The sequence below is a fragment of the Saccostrea cucullata genome, unplaced genomic scaffold (assembly GCF_032062105.1).
Source record: "Saccostrea cucullata isolate Sc308-1 unplaced genomic scaffold, CSIRO_AGI_Scuc_v1 ctg626, whole genome shotgun sequence".
Lineage (NCBI taxonomy): Eukaryota > Metazoa > Mollusca > Bivalvia > Ostreida > Ostreidae > Saccostrea > Saccostrea cuccullata.
In genome coordinates this window covers 124,941-139,993 of record NW_026931150.1, presented here as the reverse complement: position 1 = coordinate 139,993, position 15,053 = coordinate 124,941, and the positions used below count along the sequence as shown (strand labels likewise).

Sequence of the window (15,053 nt, the reverse complement as noted above, 5' to 3'; positions counted from 1 at the left end):
AACTAGTAATTATTAGTAATCCATTTAGTCAGAATAGCAAGTAAATGACTATCATGGTTAGTAATTGTAAACATAATTAGTAATAAGGATGAATTCATTTACTTATAAAATGATTTACTAAGTATCAATAGAACTCTAGGAATTATATTACTTAGTAAATGAACTACTCATTTATGGTAAATTATTATTACTTAATTTAGAGATAATAAGCTTTCTGTTTACTAAATTTAAGTAAATGTATTTCTGAAATTAATTGAAATCTAGAATATTATTACTTAACAGAATACTAAGTAAATGAAATACTTAAATTATATTTACGAAATTTATACTAGAAACACTGATAAGAGAGGTAACTTTGTAAGTACAAAATGTGAGTACTATTCACAGTTTTCTTGATGAGAGTTTCCTCATTGAACCCTCTTAGTAGTCAATGAGATGATGAAGGAAACAATACTTTCTATTTCATTTGCCAATTTCTTTGTAATTGTTTTATTATATTTAACAATAAAACATTTAATTCCAACATCAAAAGCCTTATAAATTGAATAAGTTGTATCTTTTTAAGGATCATTTTAAAAATGGTTTAATGTTTCAAGCACTATACTACAGCATTTTTATTAGTATGATTTTTTTTTTTCACATGAACGAATATTTGGAGGAAAGATAACTCCTCCTCACAGACAATTAATATGGAAGCCAAAATTATATATATTACATTTCAATAATCGAATCCCGGTAAGACTACCATATTTAAGTAATTATTTGTACTGCACCTGCTCTGAATTCTCCTTGATTCAGTAAAGAAATTATTGTTTTAAGTAAATCAATTAAATACAAGTATTTGTGAAACACTGATACCCCCGTATGGCAACATAGCAAAGTTTAAACTTTTCTTATATGCAAATTTAATACATTGGTATTTCTTGATATCTCCAAGGTCAAGGTTATTGGTATTTAATGAAAGGTCCTGCCACAAAAATACAGATGTGAAATATGGAAGCACTAGCTCCAACCCTTCAGAAGTTATGGTTAAGGTTACCAATTTTGAAATGTAGGTCAAACTCCAAGGTCAAGGACAAAGGGTCAGATTTGGTGGTACCCAAGGAAAAGTCTTGTCACAAGAATGAAATATGTAAAGTATGAATGCACTAACCCTAACCCTTTTAAAGTTATAGTCAAGGTTTGCTCTTTGAAAGTAGGTCAAACTCCAAGGTCAAAGGGTCAAAGTTCTTGGTCCAATGAAGGGTCTTTTCACAAGAACTACATATGTGAAGTATGAAAGCCCTACCCTTATCGTTAAAAAGTTATGGCCAAGGTTAAAGTTTTTTTCACAAGAATGGAAATCTCCAGGGTCAAGGTCAAAAGGTTTTGGTTGTTGGTATCCAATGAAAGGTCTTTCAACAAACAATATATATGCAGTGAAGTATAAATGTCCCGGTATTTACTGTTCAAATGGCTAAAGAAAAAGTTTGGAATTTTTGTGTAAAAGTGGGTCAAACTCTAAGGTCAAGGTCAAAAGGTCAAATTTGTTGATACTCAAAGAAAGGTCTTATCACAAAGAATACACATGTGAAATATGAAAGTCATAGCTCCGCTAAATCAAATATCATGGGCAAGGTTAAAGTTTTTGCGGACAAACAGACAAACAGAGAGACAGACAGACACTCAGACAAAGAGACAGAAAGACGGACACGACAAAAACTATAGGCCTATACCCCCGAAACTTCGTTGACGGGGGCATATAAATATTAGTTATATAGTAAATAGTGGTAAAATGTGAGTAAAGACCAAGTAATGCTATTACTTATATACACAAATTTAAGTAAATATAAATTACTAAGTAAAATTTTTTAGTGTGTAAGTAAAACAATTCTGTAAAATACAAAAATCAAGTAAAACATTTGAATTTAGTAATTGACATATATTTCAGTAATTGATTTAAGATTTTAAGTAAATGCTTAGTAATTATCTATTACTCATCTTTGTTATTTCAAGTAAATATTGACTACTAAGTAAAACTTTTTTAAGAGTGTATATATTGCGACACATGACCATGCACGTTTTTTTGGTTTGACTCTTATTAATTATAATTTACAATGGAATCACAGATTTCTCTATGGTAAACCATATATTTTTATTATGGATTTCAGTTATATTTGGTTAAAATTTATATCATTTAATTTCTATAAATACTTGAATCTGATTGGATATTTTTTTTTGATAACTGCATCAATAAAATCTAGAGTTCGTTTGCACTTAGCCGCCAAAACTTAAGAAAATTTGAAATGAAATCTGAATAAAGTTTTTTAGTTAGGTTTCCTAGCGTAATAGAATATTAAAGTATTAACTATAAACCATAGTTAACTCTAGTAAAAATTTAAGGGAAGATGATTTACGAAAAGAAACTTTGATGGCACATTAACAAGCAAAACAAGCGAATAACGCGATGAATTTATCTGTTTTTTCACTCCTCCATGGCACCTGATCCCACCTCTGATGTTTTGGAGGTCCGTGTTTGCTCTGCTCTTATTTTGTACTTTTTTTTACTTGAATTTGTTTGTTATCTCCATATGTTTTATACCAATATTAAATTATCACCTGTTTAAGTTTTCAAGTTGATTTGATTCGTTTTCAAGTTTTTTTTCCTAAAATTTATTTGAAAAACATGGCTAGCTACTGAAAAAAATGTCTTATTCATATTTCGCATATTCTATGGCCTTGTTTGTAAATGCAAGCCATGATAGGTAGAATGTTAAAGGGCATTCTATCGGTAAATTTTATGGGGATTTCATTTTTTTGTGTTTTGGATTGATTTTCAAATAGGATATGAAAGTAAAAAGATTAAGGGAGGAATACAAGAATTAATGATAGCTTAGAATGAAATCTTTACATGTATTATAAATATGTGTTTTGTCAAAATAAAAACATGTACAAACCGATTTACAAATTTCTAAAACATTTTAGTGTCATATGTCCATAATTCATGGAATAAATTTTGTACAGTAAAATATTTTTCTTTTGTGTCTTCCTAATAGATACAACACGTTAAAATACTAAAAAGAAACTAGGTTGTAATAACTTGTTCATTTGGACCAATAATTAACTAAGAGTTCTTCGGATCGAGTAACATTTGTAACATGCACTTTCACACTTTAATCATTGAGGAATTTTTTTTTCAAGATTAAAAATAAATTCAAATTGACCCGCTATATGACAAGAACACCGGAAACATCAATTTAATCTCTTTATTAGAACATAAAGGTGGCTCCAACTCACGTTACATTGTCCTCGAAGCTCTGTCAGGTAGAATGAAATATTCATAGCTTAAAGCAATTAGTGTATAGAAAACGGGTAAAATTAAATATTTGAAAACAAATAGTGGATCTCAAAATTATGTATATTCTTAGTTTTTTAACTTTGTTTTGATAAAGTTTAGGGTTATTTCCTTGTCGTACTCAGCTGATAAATGTCTCATTCATGAAAGCTTAATATGATTAATGTTTAGAAAGTTAAAAATAAATTCAATACCACAATTTTAAAAATCAATTTAAAGATTCTGCAAAATGTCAAGGCATCTCAATTTGGGAAATTCGTCATTTTAGTGCCTTTTTTATCTAAAAAAAAAAGTTATGTTTTAGAAGAAGTAGCAGTCTCGTTTAAAGTCAACATTTCCTAAGTTCTATGGTCGATACAATGACCTTGTCAGCAAATACAATTTATCATTGAGTCAAGTGCTGACTGACGTTTTATACTAATTGTTAGTCCATTCTTTATACATTGAATTGACGACGTATTTTCCCGTTATTTCCCGATCATGACAAGGAGCACACGGCGGGTGTGACCGGTCGGCAGGGGATGCTCACTCCTCCATGGCACCTGATCCCACCTCTGATGTTTTGGAGGTCCGTGTTTGCTCTGCTCCTATTTTACATTGTTTTCTTTTGATCTTAAATACTGTTCGTTATCTCCATTTGTTTCATACAAGAAAGGTCTATATTTAAGTAATTTTGATCAGCATGATTTTCTGATCAAGGCATGATCTTAGTTATCTCAGAAAGTTAACTTAGACGATAAATGTACTTGACAGGTAAATTATATTTTGATCTGAGCAAGACACCGGGAGTAGTTAAATAGGAAGCCTATCAGTAACGTCGCTCAATGAAGACCCTGAGAGCAGCTTCAAAACTAAATAATATGAAAAAACCTGCGAATGATGCCTCACAAAAGAAAAAAAACAGTAATGTACTTTATAAAATTTAGTTATGGTACATATCAGAATTTCTATATTTATCTGGAGAAAATACCACTTAAGTGCTATGTTAGATGAAATTCTTGATACAGAAAACTTGAATCAGCACTAAATGAAGTTATATATTTTTGTTCCTTTTTTCTATGTACTGGTATGTTATTCTATTCACTCTTTTGTAACCTTTATACGAAGAATTTCCCAATGGTCCTTGCATCAGGTTTGCAACATAATAAAGCAGTTCACATATTTTTAAAATAATTGAAGTCTGCTGAATATTGTTTGCTTTTCTGATGAAAACGCATTATCGACCTGGAACAATAACAATAATTGTCCCCCCGCTTTCGCGAAAGCTAGGGAACATTAAATCTCATTCGTCTGTCAGTGTGTCAGTCAGTCAGTCAGTCAGTCTGTCTGTCTGCCTGTCTATCCTTCCGTCACAAAAACCAACCTTGCTCGTAACTTTTGATTTAGTAGAGCTATGACTTTCATATTTCATATGTGTATTCCTTGTGACAAGATCTTTCTTTGAGGACCACCAAATTTGACTTTTTGACCTTGGAGTTTGACAAAATTACATAAAAATTCCAAACTTTTACTTAAGCCATAACATTTGAACGGTAGATACAAGGGCTTTCATATTTCACATATGCATGTATTCTTTGTGGCAAGGCCTTTTTTTGGATACCAATAACTTTGACGGTTTTACCTTGACCTTGGAGATAACCGTACTTTAACCTTGGCCATAACTTTTGAATGGTAAGGACTAGGGCTTTCATACTTTACATATGTAATCTTTGTGAGGAGACCTTTCATTGGATTTTAAAAAACTTTGACCCTTTGACCTTGACCTTGGAGTTTGACCTACCTTTTAAAAAATTTAACCCAGGCCATAACTTTTGAACAGTTCGGGCAAGAGCTTTGTCTATGTAATACTTTTGACAAGACCTTTCTTAAGAAACGAACAACTTTGACCCTTTGAACTTGGAGTTTGACCTACCTCTCTAAAACTTATCCTTGACCATAACTTTTGAATCGATGGTGCTAGGGCTTTCATATTTCACAATCGTACGCGTATTTCTTGTGAGATGGCCCTACTTTGGGTACCAATATATTTATTTGCATTTAAGAAATGCTTAATCATCGCTATTTTGCCATCCCGGGTCATCTGTGTTTCACTTCCTTATAACTTTTGATTGAGAAGAGATAGGGCTTTCATATTTGACATGTGCATTACCTGTGAAAAGATTTGACACTATATGTCATAAAAAAATGACATCCCATCCACAAAGACACCGAAATTAGGGGACCACAATTCTTTGAATTTGCTTGTTGACTTTTAAATTAGAAAGATTCATTTTAAAGCAATCTTTTATTCGAGAGTTAAAATATGTATTCTAAGTCAGCTGTTGCATGTTTTTATTGGGATCAGTAATTCTATAATATTCTAATTTTTGATCATATCAATTCCTTTATATCTTAAGGAAACCATTTCGACTGAGCACAAATTATTAAGTCAATATGTTTTATTTTGCTTGCTTTTAGCTCTAAAAAGTTTTCTTTTTCATGCATTATTCGTTTCAAGATATCTATAGAACAGACTTAACGTCCTTCTCTTAGTTTTGGCATTAATTAGCAATACTGTATTAATTCTAATGAAAAGATATATTCACAAAAAGATGCTGAACAGTTGTTTTGTTTTTCAATAATATACCAAAGTAGTCATTTTTTTTATAATACGGCTAAGTTTTATTTAACTACACATATCAGTCAAGTTAATACACTGTATCATTGTGGATGCTATTAATAATATAAATAAATAAGTGTAAAAGTTATGTCTTATAATGTGAAATAAACTTAAACCATGTAAGAAAAAATCAATTCATTTCCACTGTACGAAAGGTGATCAAAAAGCTTACGTTCTAATTGAATAACTTCCTTAAAAGAAACAATATTTGGTTTCAGTGTTGATTATACTTTAAATTAGTCCTCTCCGATTTTAATGCACATCTGCCACAGTTCTGCTCATGCGCGAATCACATGGTATAGGCGGCCCCGTGACCTACTACGTAGTGTTCTGTCACAAAAATTGAAATATTTTTCAGAGTTTAATATTTCTTTAATTGCAAGTTAATTTTTAAAACAAGAACAGTTCAGTTGTCAGAAATGGTCAAATCTCGGCAACAGAATGAGGGCATAAGAATATCCTTTCCCAGAATGAGCATAGTCATCATAAAAACCCAAATCCTCTGTCTCGGGAGATTCGTTTATTCAAGGTGAATAAAGTATGGGCACCTCCTTATTATCATATCTAATTTGTTTAAAATCTAAAGTAAACGATATCTTGGATATCTAATAATTATGTTATTGATAAGACATTCAACTATTTCTCAAACCATAAATTGGAGGTGTTTCATAACAAATTGCTTAATTAAAAATACATCTCATTTCAAACGTGCTTTCACTGGGCAACAGAACAAATATCATTTTTAACCATCTCCCTTCCTTTACTAAACGATCAGTCCAGCCATTGATTAAATTACCAGTCTTTCGTCTTAATTAACTGTATGTAAATTATTATACGTAACTGCAAAGGAATTTTCAAGATATAGCTCAAACTTTACAGCCGTTTGTTTAACGAGTACGACTGAAGCAACCATTTTTTGTCACAAGTCATCTACACATTGCCGTCATTTTCACTTTGTGACGTCACAAACAAGTATAGCAAAACATTATTCAGCATATGCTATTTATAGAACATATGTATTGCTCTATGTGTAACAAATTTTATTTTAGTCTGAATTGTGATTTTACGGACGCCCATTTAGGACCTATCAAAAAATATTTTTGAATTCGTTATAACGATTTTTAGAATTTGTTATAGCGAATTTAATTTGTAATAACAGATTTATTGAATTCGTTATAACGAATTTAATTTGTTATTACAGATTTATTTAATTCGTTATAACGAATTAAATGTCTTATTACAAATTTGTTGAATTCGTTATAACGAATTCAAGAATTTGTTTTAACAATTTTTTGAATTGGTTATAACGAATTCAACAAATCTGTTATAACAAATAAAATTCGTTATAACGAATTCAATAAATCTGTAATAACAAATTTAATTCGCTATAACGAATTCTAAAAATCGTTATAACGAATTCAAAAAGTATTTTTTGATAGGTCCTAAATGGGCTTCCGTATGATTTTGTAGATATAGAGATACTTTGTTTAAATGTAGATCTATGTACATCATTGTATGAATGCAGAAAGAACTTTTGAGCTTGAATACTGTTCGTATTCTCCATTTTTCATCTATGAAGTCTCAGTTACTTTTTCCACACTGTATGTACTAGTGTTTCAGAACTGTAACGCTTGATACATATTATGTATGTATACAAAATATACAAAATATAATATACAAACTACTAACTGTATAAAATTTTTTATTCCAATAAAAGTTGTATTGCATGATGAACACATCGTTGTAAATCACACAAGAATGACAAAAAGACCTCTTTCAAGGAAATAAAAACAAATTAAAATTTTTCATTTTATAGCACCAATGTTATTAACAATTTTATTGACTAACTAAGCTTTTTAAAAACCTTTGTCATACAATAGAACAATAAACATTCATACAAAATTTTTCCTTCCGCAAATCTGCTCGCCGCCTTATTTGCTCTGAAAAAAAAATGTATACAAATATAAAACAAAATACATGTATTCAGCATTTTTAAATCATTTTTTTTTTTACAAAAACCATTTCCTTTTTTGTGATAAATTAATTAAATAAAGATACCCTTTCACAAGTAAATATTCTAAATGTAGAGTTAATCGAATTTAAAATAAATCTGTTAGTCACCTGCTAAACTCCTTCTGTCAATAGCAGACAGAGCTTCAAACAGAAGCCTCATGATGTTTTCGTCTTTTCTTACTCCGTGCAGCCATATCATTAACAAACGAAATCCATGTTCCTTGTAGCTGTGTGGTCCTTAATAATAAAGTGTCGTTCACTTCAATGCTTTGAAGAACTTTTTCAAACCCAAAATAATTACTTTACGTGAAAGAGAATCGATACCTAAAACGATTTATCGTCACAAATTAACTTTTTATTCATATTTCAGAATGAGAAGAATTGGAGTTAATTGATTAACTTTAAAACTATGCCTATTTGTTCCGCTTATATAAATAAAAATAATCCTACTGAAACTGGTAAAGCTCCAACTTATGATTAACTGACTTAATTTTTTTATGCCAAAAGAGTGACCATTTTCCTAACAAAAAATCCGATCTTTTGGGCAAAAATTACGTTCATTTCTGTTTTTTTTAGCCAGGCTCATTGCTCGTAGAGCAAGAGCTGGCGTTGGTCAAGGTGTTTCTGCAGATTTGCTGCAGCATCACCGCCAAATAACATTTTGTATTGAAATATCATACAAGTACTTTAAGGTTCATAAACCCTCTACTTACGCATACAAAATGCTGCTTTAATGCTCATAATTTCCAAATGAAATGCGTTTTAGGAGTAAAATACAAACAATTATACATGTACAGCAATGTATCATGGCTTGCGGGGCAAATTTGGCCAATAAAGACATTTCAACTTGACAAATTCATAAAGGAATAATAAACATTTATGTCACTAAGAGTAATTACTCTTATAAGAGTATCAATGAACCTTAATTCTAATGAAATGTTGAAAAAACACAAACGCTAAAAGTAAACCGGAATTTTTAACAATTAGCATAAATGTATTTTTTCTTTCACTTTCTTATAAGCACATTCCATAAAGACCTGTACCTGTATACTGATGTTCTATGGACCTTATGTGTTCTGCTGTGAATTTCCAGTACAGAGCAAGCTTTTTCCAGTCCACAGACTTCAGCTGTTTGGTGGCAAGCTTCCAAAGAATATCTTTCATTTGACCTGCCAGAGGATGTCGAGGCTGTCGTAGATATAAATGTGGGTCGAGGTCATCTAATTCCTTTTCTAGGTAGTCCTTTATCAAAGTAAACCATAAAAATGTAAATCTTCAGATAGAATTGTCACATGATGTCTAGCCGTCTCTGATGCACATCAAAGTGCTGAGTCCAGAAAAGATACTAGAAAAGGTTAACAAAAATACCATTGGTTTAACTTTTCAACTATCAACTAACTTCTCATGAAAAAAAGTTAAAGATGGAATGTGGCATTGGAAGCAGTATTTCTTAAAGTGTTAAGCTGGACCCCCCTTTCTCTATGCAAAGATTCTCTTGTTGATAGACCCAACCTTTAACAAATTACTGTGACCCAATTTCAATCATTAAGCTAACTCTGTCTTTATTGTGGTGGATTCAAAGTTTATAATGAATGAATGAAATGCGAATAAAAAGATGCTTTGAAAGACTATTAAGGAATTCCCTGAGGTTTCAGAACTAATATCATACCCTTGATACTTCATAGTATCTCTCAGCTTTAATTATCATATCCACAATTGCGACAAAGCTCCCTCTAGCGGCAAGTTGTAGCGGCGTCTTTCCCAACTGTAAATTTGACAGCTAGCCTATTATTATGATTCTGTGTTTGACATTAAATAAATGAACTAATCAACGAATCAAGAGTGTTTAATATGTAAAGCACATTACCTTTTCTCTCAAGTCAAGACTAGCGTTGGCATCAAGTAAAATTTCCACGATTTCTTGAAAACCAGACTCTACGGCTATATGAAGAGCTGTCATTTGTCTCTGTAAAATTTCATTAGCACAAATATATATAATTCTTATAACGAGGCTTTCTTATAAATCTTAATTTTAATAATTTGGTACGTGAAGTGTCATGCTTGATTCCATGACTTGTTGCTGTTTTGATTTTAAGATTTTTCCTCATTACTTCTCTAATGTAAAATTAAATTTATGCCAGCATTGTTAAATTATTAAAACCATTTCAATATCCAATGATTTATATCAATCAGAACAAGTTTTATGATTGTTTACTCACATAGTTTTGAATGTTGACTTGGCACATATTTTTGATGAGAATTTTCGTTACGTCTGGTTGATTATTCTGGGCGGCAAGATGTAGGGGTGTATTTCCTTGCTAAAAGGAATAGAATAATTCACCAACACTGTGGATTCATGTAACAGATGGGCAATTTATCAAATGTCATAAATCCCACAAAAGAGACTTTCCCTTTCCGGATATTCAAACGTGAGTAACATTTATTGTCTTTAATGATTCAACCAGGGCAGAATTTGTACTTTTGATATGTAAATCAAATGATCATGATCTCTGTGGTAAACGACAGATAGTATACCGTAACAATATTAAATAACCGTTAAGGTAATAGTGTGGTGTTAATGGGAAACATTGATAAAAAAGTCTGAGTATGAATTTGAAACTAAGGACATCGTTACTTTCGTTAAACCTTTTATCTATTCAATTACAATTAAACGACTAAAATAGTAAAAAAAAAGTGCATGCAAGAGAAATTTTTATTTGCATCTAAGTTTTCATATTTAGAAAGCAAATTGTTTAAAATAACATACAAAGTTAACCGCGTCTAGCTGGGCGCTATGTTCTATCAGGGAGCTCACGATTTCTGTATGTCCCCTCATGGCAGCAAAATGAAGAGGACTCATCTCTTTCTGTTGTAATAAAATTGTAATTTTAATGAACACTGTTGTATGGCCTGAAAATGAAATGTGCAGGATTAAAGCAAAAAGAAATGAAAAATTGATTATTTTAAAGTAGTGAATATTAAACAATTAGTATTGTACACCTTGACATCTCATGAAGTTTCAAAGAGTAGAAATGGCTCTTAGTTTCAAAATTCATATTTAAAGATTATTCTTCACAAAATTTCACTTTATTCGGATCTAGTTTATGCATATCTAATAAAGAATGAAACATTGAAAACAAACGTATTTTTTTCAAGAAATTAATCAACTTTATCTCGTCATAGGGCGCATTTTTCCTCTACATTTTCAATACATTTTTTTCTGGGAAGAAAGTACAATAGCATCCTGTAGTAGAATGAGTTCTGATTGAAAACACCTAATATTTGTTGTCTTTCTTGCAAAATTCTACAACTGCAAATGCAAGACTAGTCATTTAATAATTAGCTCTGTCTAGATTATATATTTATACAAACAATGGTGGAAATATTTCTGAAATAAAGTTAAAAGATTTTATCAAAACGTGTTATTTCCCAAGAGAGAACTTTATTTTTAGCAAAATAATTCTCATGACAGATTTATAAAAAAAATGTGTATATAAATACTATATTTTTATAATATACAAGTACTCATGGCATGACAATAATCCTAATTAATTTATTCGGAAATTTAACAAAAACCCTTTACTTTATAATAAGTTATCCCACTCCCCTTTTAGCTAATAAATTTGTTCCTTTTATTGTTCAAATAAAAAAAAAATTATTTAAATGTGGAAGTAAAAAAAAATGTGCATGTATGATTGGTTGAGATGAGCTTTGCTTTACTTCAATCATTCAAACATGTACAATAAATTTGTTCCTTTTACTTTAATAATAAATCCCATAGCCCATGCCTCACTTCACTTCTATCCAGTCTTCAGTTAGTATAAACAGAGCATCACATTAACGTTTAGTGTAAATGCTTGGCTATATCCGTTTAAGCTATAAATTTCACAATTTAATATCAGTTTTTGCCAGAAGAGGTGTCTGAAATAAATTCTGAATCTGATGATAATTATTTTCCCATTACAGTAATATCCTTTATATTCATACAAACGACTGTGTCCGCTGTGAGTCACGAAGGTTTCAAAAACGACACACCATAGAATTTTTTTTTGAGAAAGCCTGATAAATTATAAAAATTTTAACCATTGTCTTAATGTATACAATAAAATGGTTCCAAGTTTATTAGATAAAGATAAGATGTTGAAAGGGTGGCACTGCAATGAAAGAGTTTTAATAATCAACCAACAACTGAAAAAGAATCTACCAAATCAGAAGGCAATGGATCAAATGGATATGACAGACTTATAGTCTCGGAGAATACACAGGACATTAAGGAAAGGCGATAATGATATTCATACCTTGCCAGACCCCTTACAACAGCGAATTAGCTTTCATAAAATGAATGAAAAACACAATACAACATTAGTGAAATATTTTACAGAGCAAACCTGGAAAGTATGCAACCGAAACATGAAATTTTATGTGATCGAGATTTGGGAATTTTAACCGACTTTTGCTGTATTTGTAAAAGGTGTGCATGCTTTTTGATATTTTAATGGCAAACTCAATATGTAAAAAAGTTCATCGGCAAAGTTAAATTCAAGCAATTATTACATTGAATATGTTCAATTCCAAATTATGCAATTATGTATAAGGAGGCAGCTTAAATCATTTTTAGTGCAGAAAATGTTTTATACTCATTTTCAGCTAAGTAATTTCTGTAAATTATGTCAAACTTAAAATATTAAAAGAGGGCAAAGAATAAAACATACTATTGTTTCTGCATCAGCTTTTGCATCAAAGTCAAAAAGGACCTCTATGACCTTTAGATGACCTTCTTCTGCTGCAATATGCATGGCTGTTCTACCTTCCTAAAAGTAAAAAAAAAAGATTCAGAATACCAGGAAAGTACTCTTAATAAACAGAATTAAGAAATAAAGAATTCAGAATATCAGGAATCTACAATTATCTCAATGAGAAGAGGGGTAAGTATATAAAGGATTCAGAATACTGTATACAGTGTTATTTTCGCCCCATGTTAATTTCGCCCTTTTACACTTGAAAACAATTTTGCTCCGTTTTAAATTCGTCCAGTCACAGTTCTGTTTAAGAATGTATACTGTGTTCTTTGAATTCGCCCCGTTTTAAATTCGCCCACTTTTGACAAGGGCAAAAGGGGCGAAAATAAAATGGGGGCGAATATTTCCCTGTATACAGTAAAATGAAGCTAGTGTTGTTTTACAGAATTAATTAAATAAACAATCTAGAATCAGTAATCTATTATTATATAAATGATGTTAGAAGTACGTAGCCGAAGCATTCAGAATACCAGAAATACATGTATGTTACTATAAGAATGATAAAAAGTAAGTAAATCAAGTTTGTAAAAGATTAACTGTCATGTCTTTGTTTAACGATATCATTTGGTTTATATTTCAGTGGTAAAGTTAATGTTTTGGTACGAAATTGAAGATATACCACATCTCTATCATCTACTTCCACTCCAAGGGTAAGTAACTTTTTGATGACCTCACTCTTTCCAGCTTCCGCAGCTAAATGCAGTGACGTTTTACCCTCCTGTAAGGAACATTGTTAACATATCATTTAGAACCACATTATCTCCATCATATAGTACAGAATTGTTCATCGAAATCAAAGGTTCTATGGTAGATATTTTGTAAATTTATTTCCCCGAAAATGTTGAGACAATATTTGAAAAGCTGCTGTAAGGCGTTAAAAAGAAGAGCATTGTAAAAATAGATTTTTATAAACTTTTATGACAAGTTTTTTTTTTTCATATGGCGATAGATAACCTTATCCCTCCTGTTTGCATCACAGCGCATGTCTATCAGCCGCATCACCGCTTCTATGTGACCTGCTTCCGCCGCGAGATGAAGAGGAGTCCTTCCAGCCTAAGAAAAGACCAAACCTTTATTCGAAATAAGGAAGCATAACTATGTCATATATTGCTGTCTAGAAACATAATTTTGATCAAATCAACGTTAAAATACACTTAGATATCCCTAATAAAACTCGAAGAACTTATTTAATGCAAATAAAGGACACAAAATTCGTTTTACTTCTTGAACACTAGTTTAAGTACTAGATTACTCATACTCATTGAAGTGCTGTTGCATCAATGTCATTATTGCATATTTCATAACCAAATAATATATTCAACTTGTAATCCTCAGAAAAAACTTTTGGCTAATCAAGATTTTATTTCTAAAAACGATATGAAAAAGAAATACAAAATACGAATAAACACAGGGAGAAATAGATTACATTAATATCACACATAGAACAACTTTTTTATCTAACAATAAAGGATCATTCCATATTTCCTCACACTCAACCTTTATTTTGATTCAAAATGTAAAAAAAAAAGCATTAAATATAAAACGGAATTCATACAAATCCCATTTAGATGAAATGATTTATTAACATTTATACAAATCAAAACTACAAATTTTTTTATATATGTTTGTCTGAATAAAAGAACTTCAAAGTTCAGTAAACCTTTGAAAGAGATTGTTCATTAACATTTCATTCTTGTTTTCAAAAGCTGGCTTTTTTACACTGAAAAATAAAAGAATCCTTAACCTTTCTCTGATATTTAGATTCACTTGAAAACAAAAATTTTCTTATACAGAGAAACATAAAAGACGAGGTCAAGGTTCCATTTTTTTTCAATAAAAGTACACTAAAAATGGATCTCTGTAGGGAAATTCACGACCTTGTAAAGCCAGGTTTGACTAGAAGGTAATAGGCTTATTAAAAGCTAATGAAAAATAATGGTCCCTCCGTAAAGCAATGGTCATATATGACAGTTTAATCCATGATAATACATGTGAGAACATTTCAGATAAAAATAATCAACATTGCAGCATCATAGACCCACTTTTCTATGATTAAGAAGTCGATAATGCTTGACAATTCTATTCTTGTTCTATGATTTTTCACTGGCATGGTATATATGATAATCCCCTCTCGTCGTTACGATTAATTATTCAGTACTTTGCCTCAGGCCAGACTGTTTGTGACATTTTTTCTTCTCTACAACTGTGTCCTCAATAGATCGTGTTCATTGCTGATTAAAGACCTTAG

At 30.9% G+C, this 15,053-nt stretch overlaps 1 protein-coding gene across 5 annotated transcripts in view; it reads right to left on the bottom strand.

Moving 5' to 3' along the window:
• Nucleotides 1-7,710: 7,710 nt before the first annotated feature.
• LOC134231586 (ankyrin repeat and death domain-containing protein 1A-like) overlaps nucleotides 7,711-15,053 on the bottom strand; it is a 30,380-nt gene continuing 23,037 nt past the window's right edge. For 4 of the 5 annotated variants that reach the window (XM_062713559.1, XM_062713560.1, XM_062713562.1 and 1 more), the window contains exons 7-16: nucleotides 13,760-13,858; nucleotides 13,425-13,523; nucleotides 12,719-12,817; nucleotides 10,774-10,872; nucleotides 10,226-10,324; nucleotides 9,874-9,972; nucleotides 9,676-9,771; nucleotides 9,050-9,248; nucleotides 8,115-8,243; nucleotides 7,711-7,933 (exon numbers count right to left, since the gene is read on the bottom strand). In XM_062713559.1, coding sequence (XP_062569543.1) covers nucleotides 7,863-7,933; nucleotides 8,115-8,243; nucleotides 9,050-9,248; nucleotides 9,676-9,771; nucleotides 9,874-9,972; nucleotides 10,226-10,324; nucleotides 10,774-10,872; nucleotides 12,719-12,817; nucleotides 13,425-13,523; nucleotides 13,760-13,858 — 1,089 coding nt within the window. In that variant the 3' untranslated portion in view covers nucleotides 7,711-7,862. The remainder of the gene's footprint in view (nucleotides 7,934-8,114; nucleotides 8,244-9,049; nucleotides 9,249-9,675; nucleotides 9,772-9,873; nucleotides 9,973-10,225; nucleotides 10,325-10,773; nucleotides 10,873-12,718; nucleotides 12,818-13,424; nucleotides 13,524-13,759; nucleotides 13,859-15,053) is intronic. The other variant, XM_062713564.1, reaches the window with a different exon arrangement.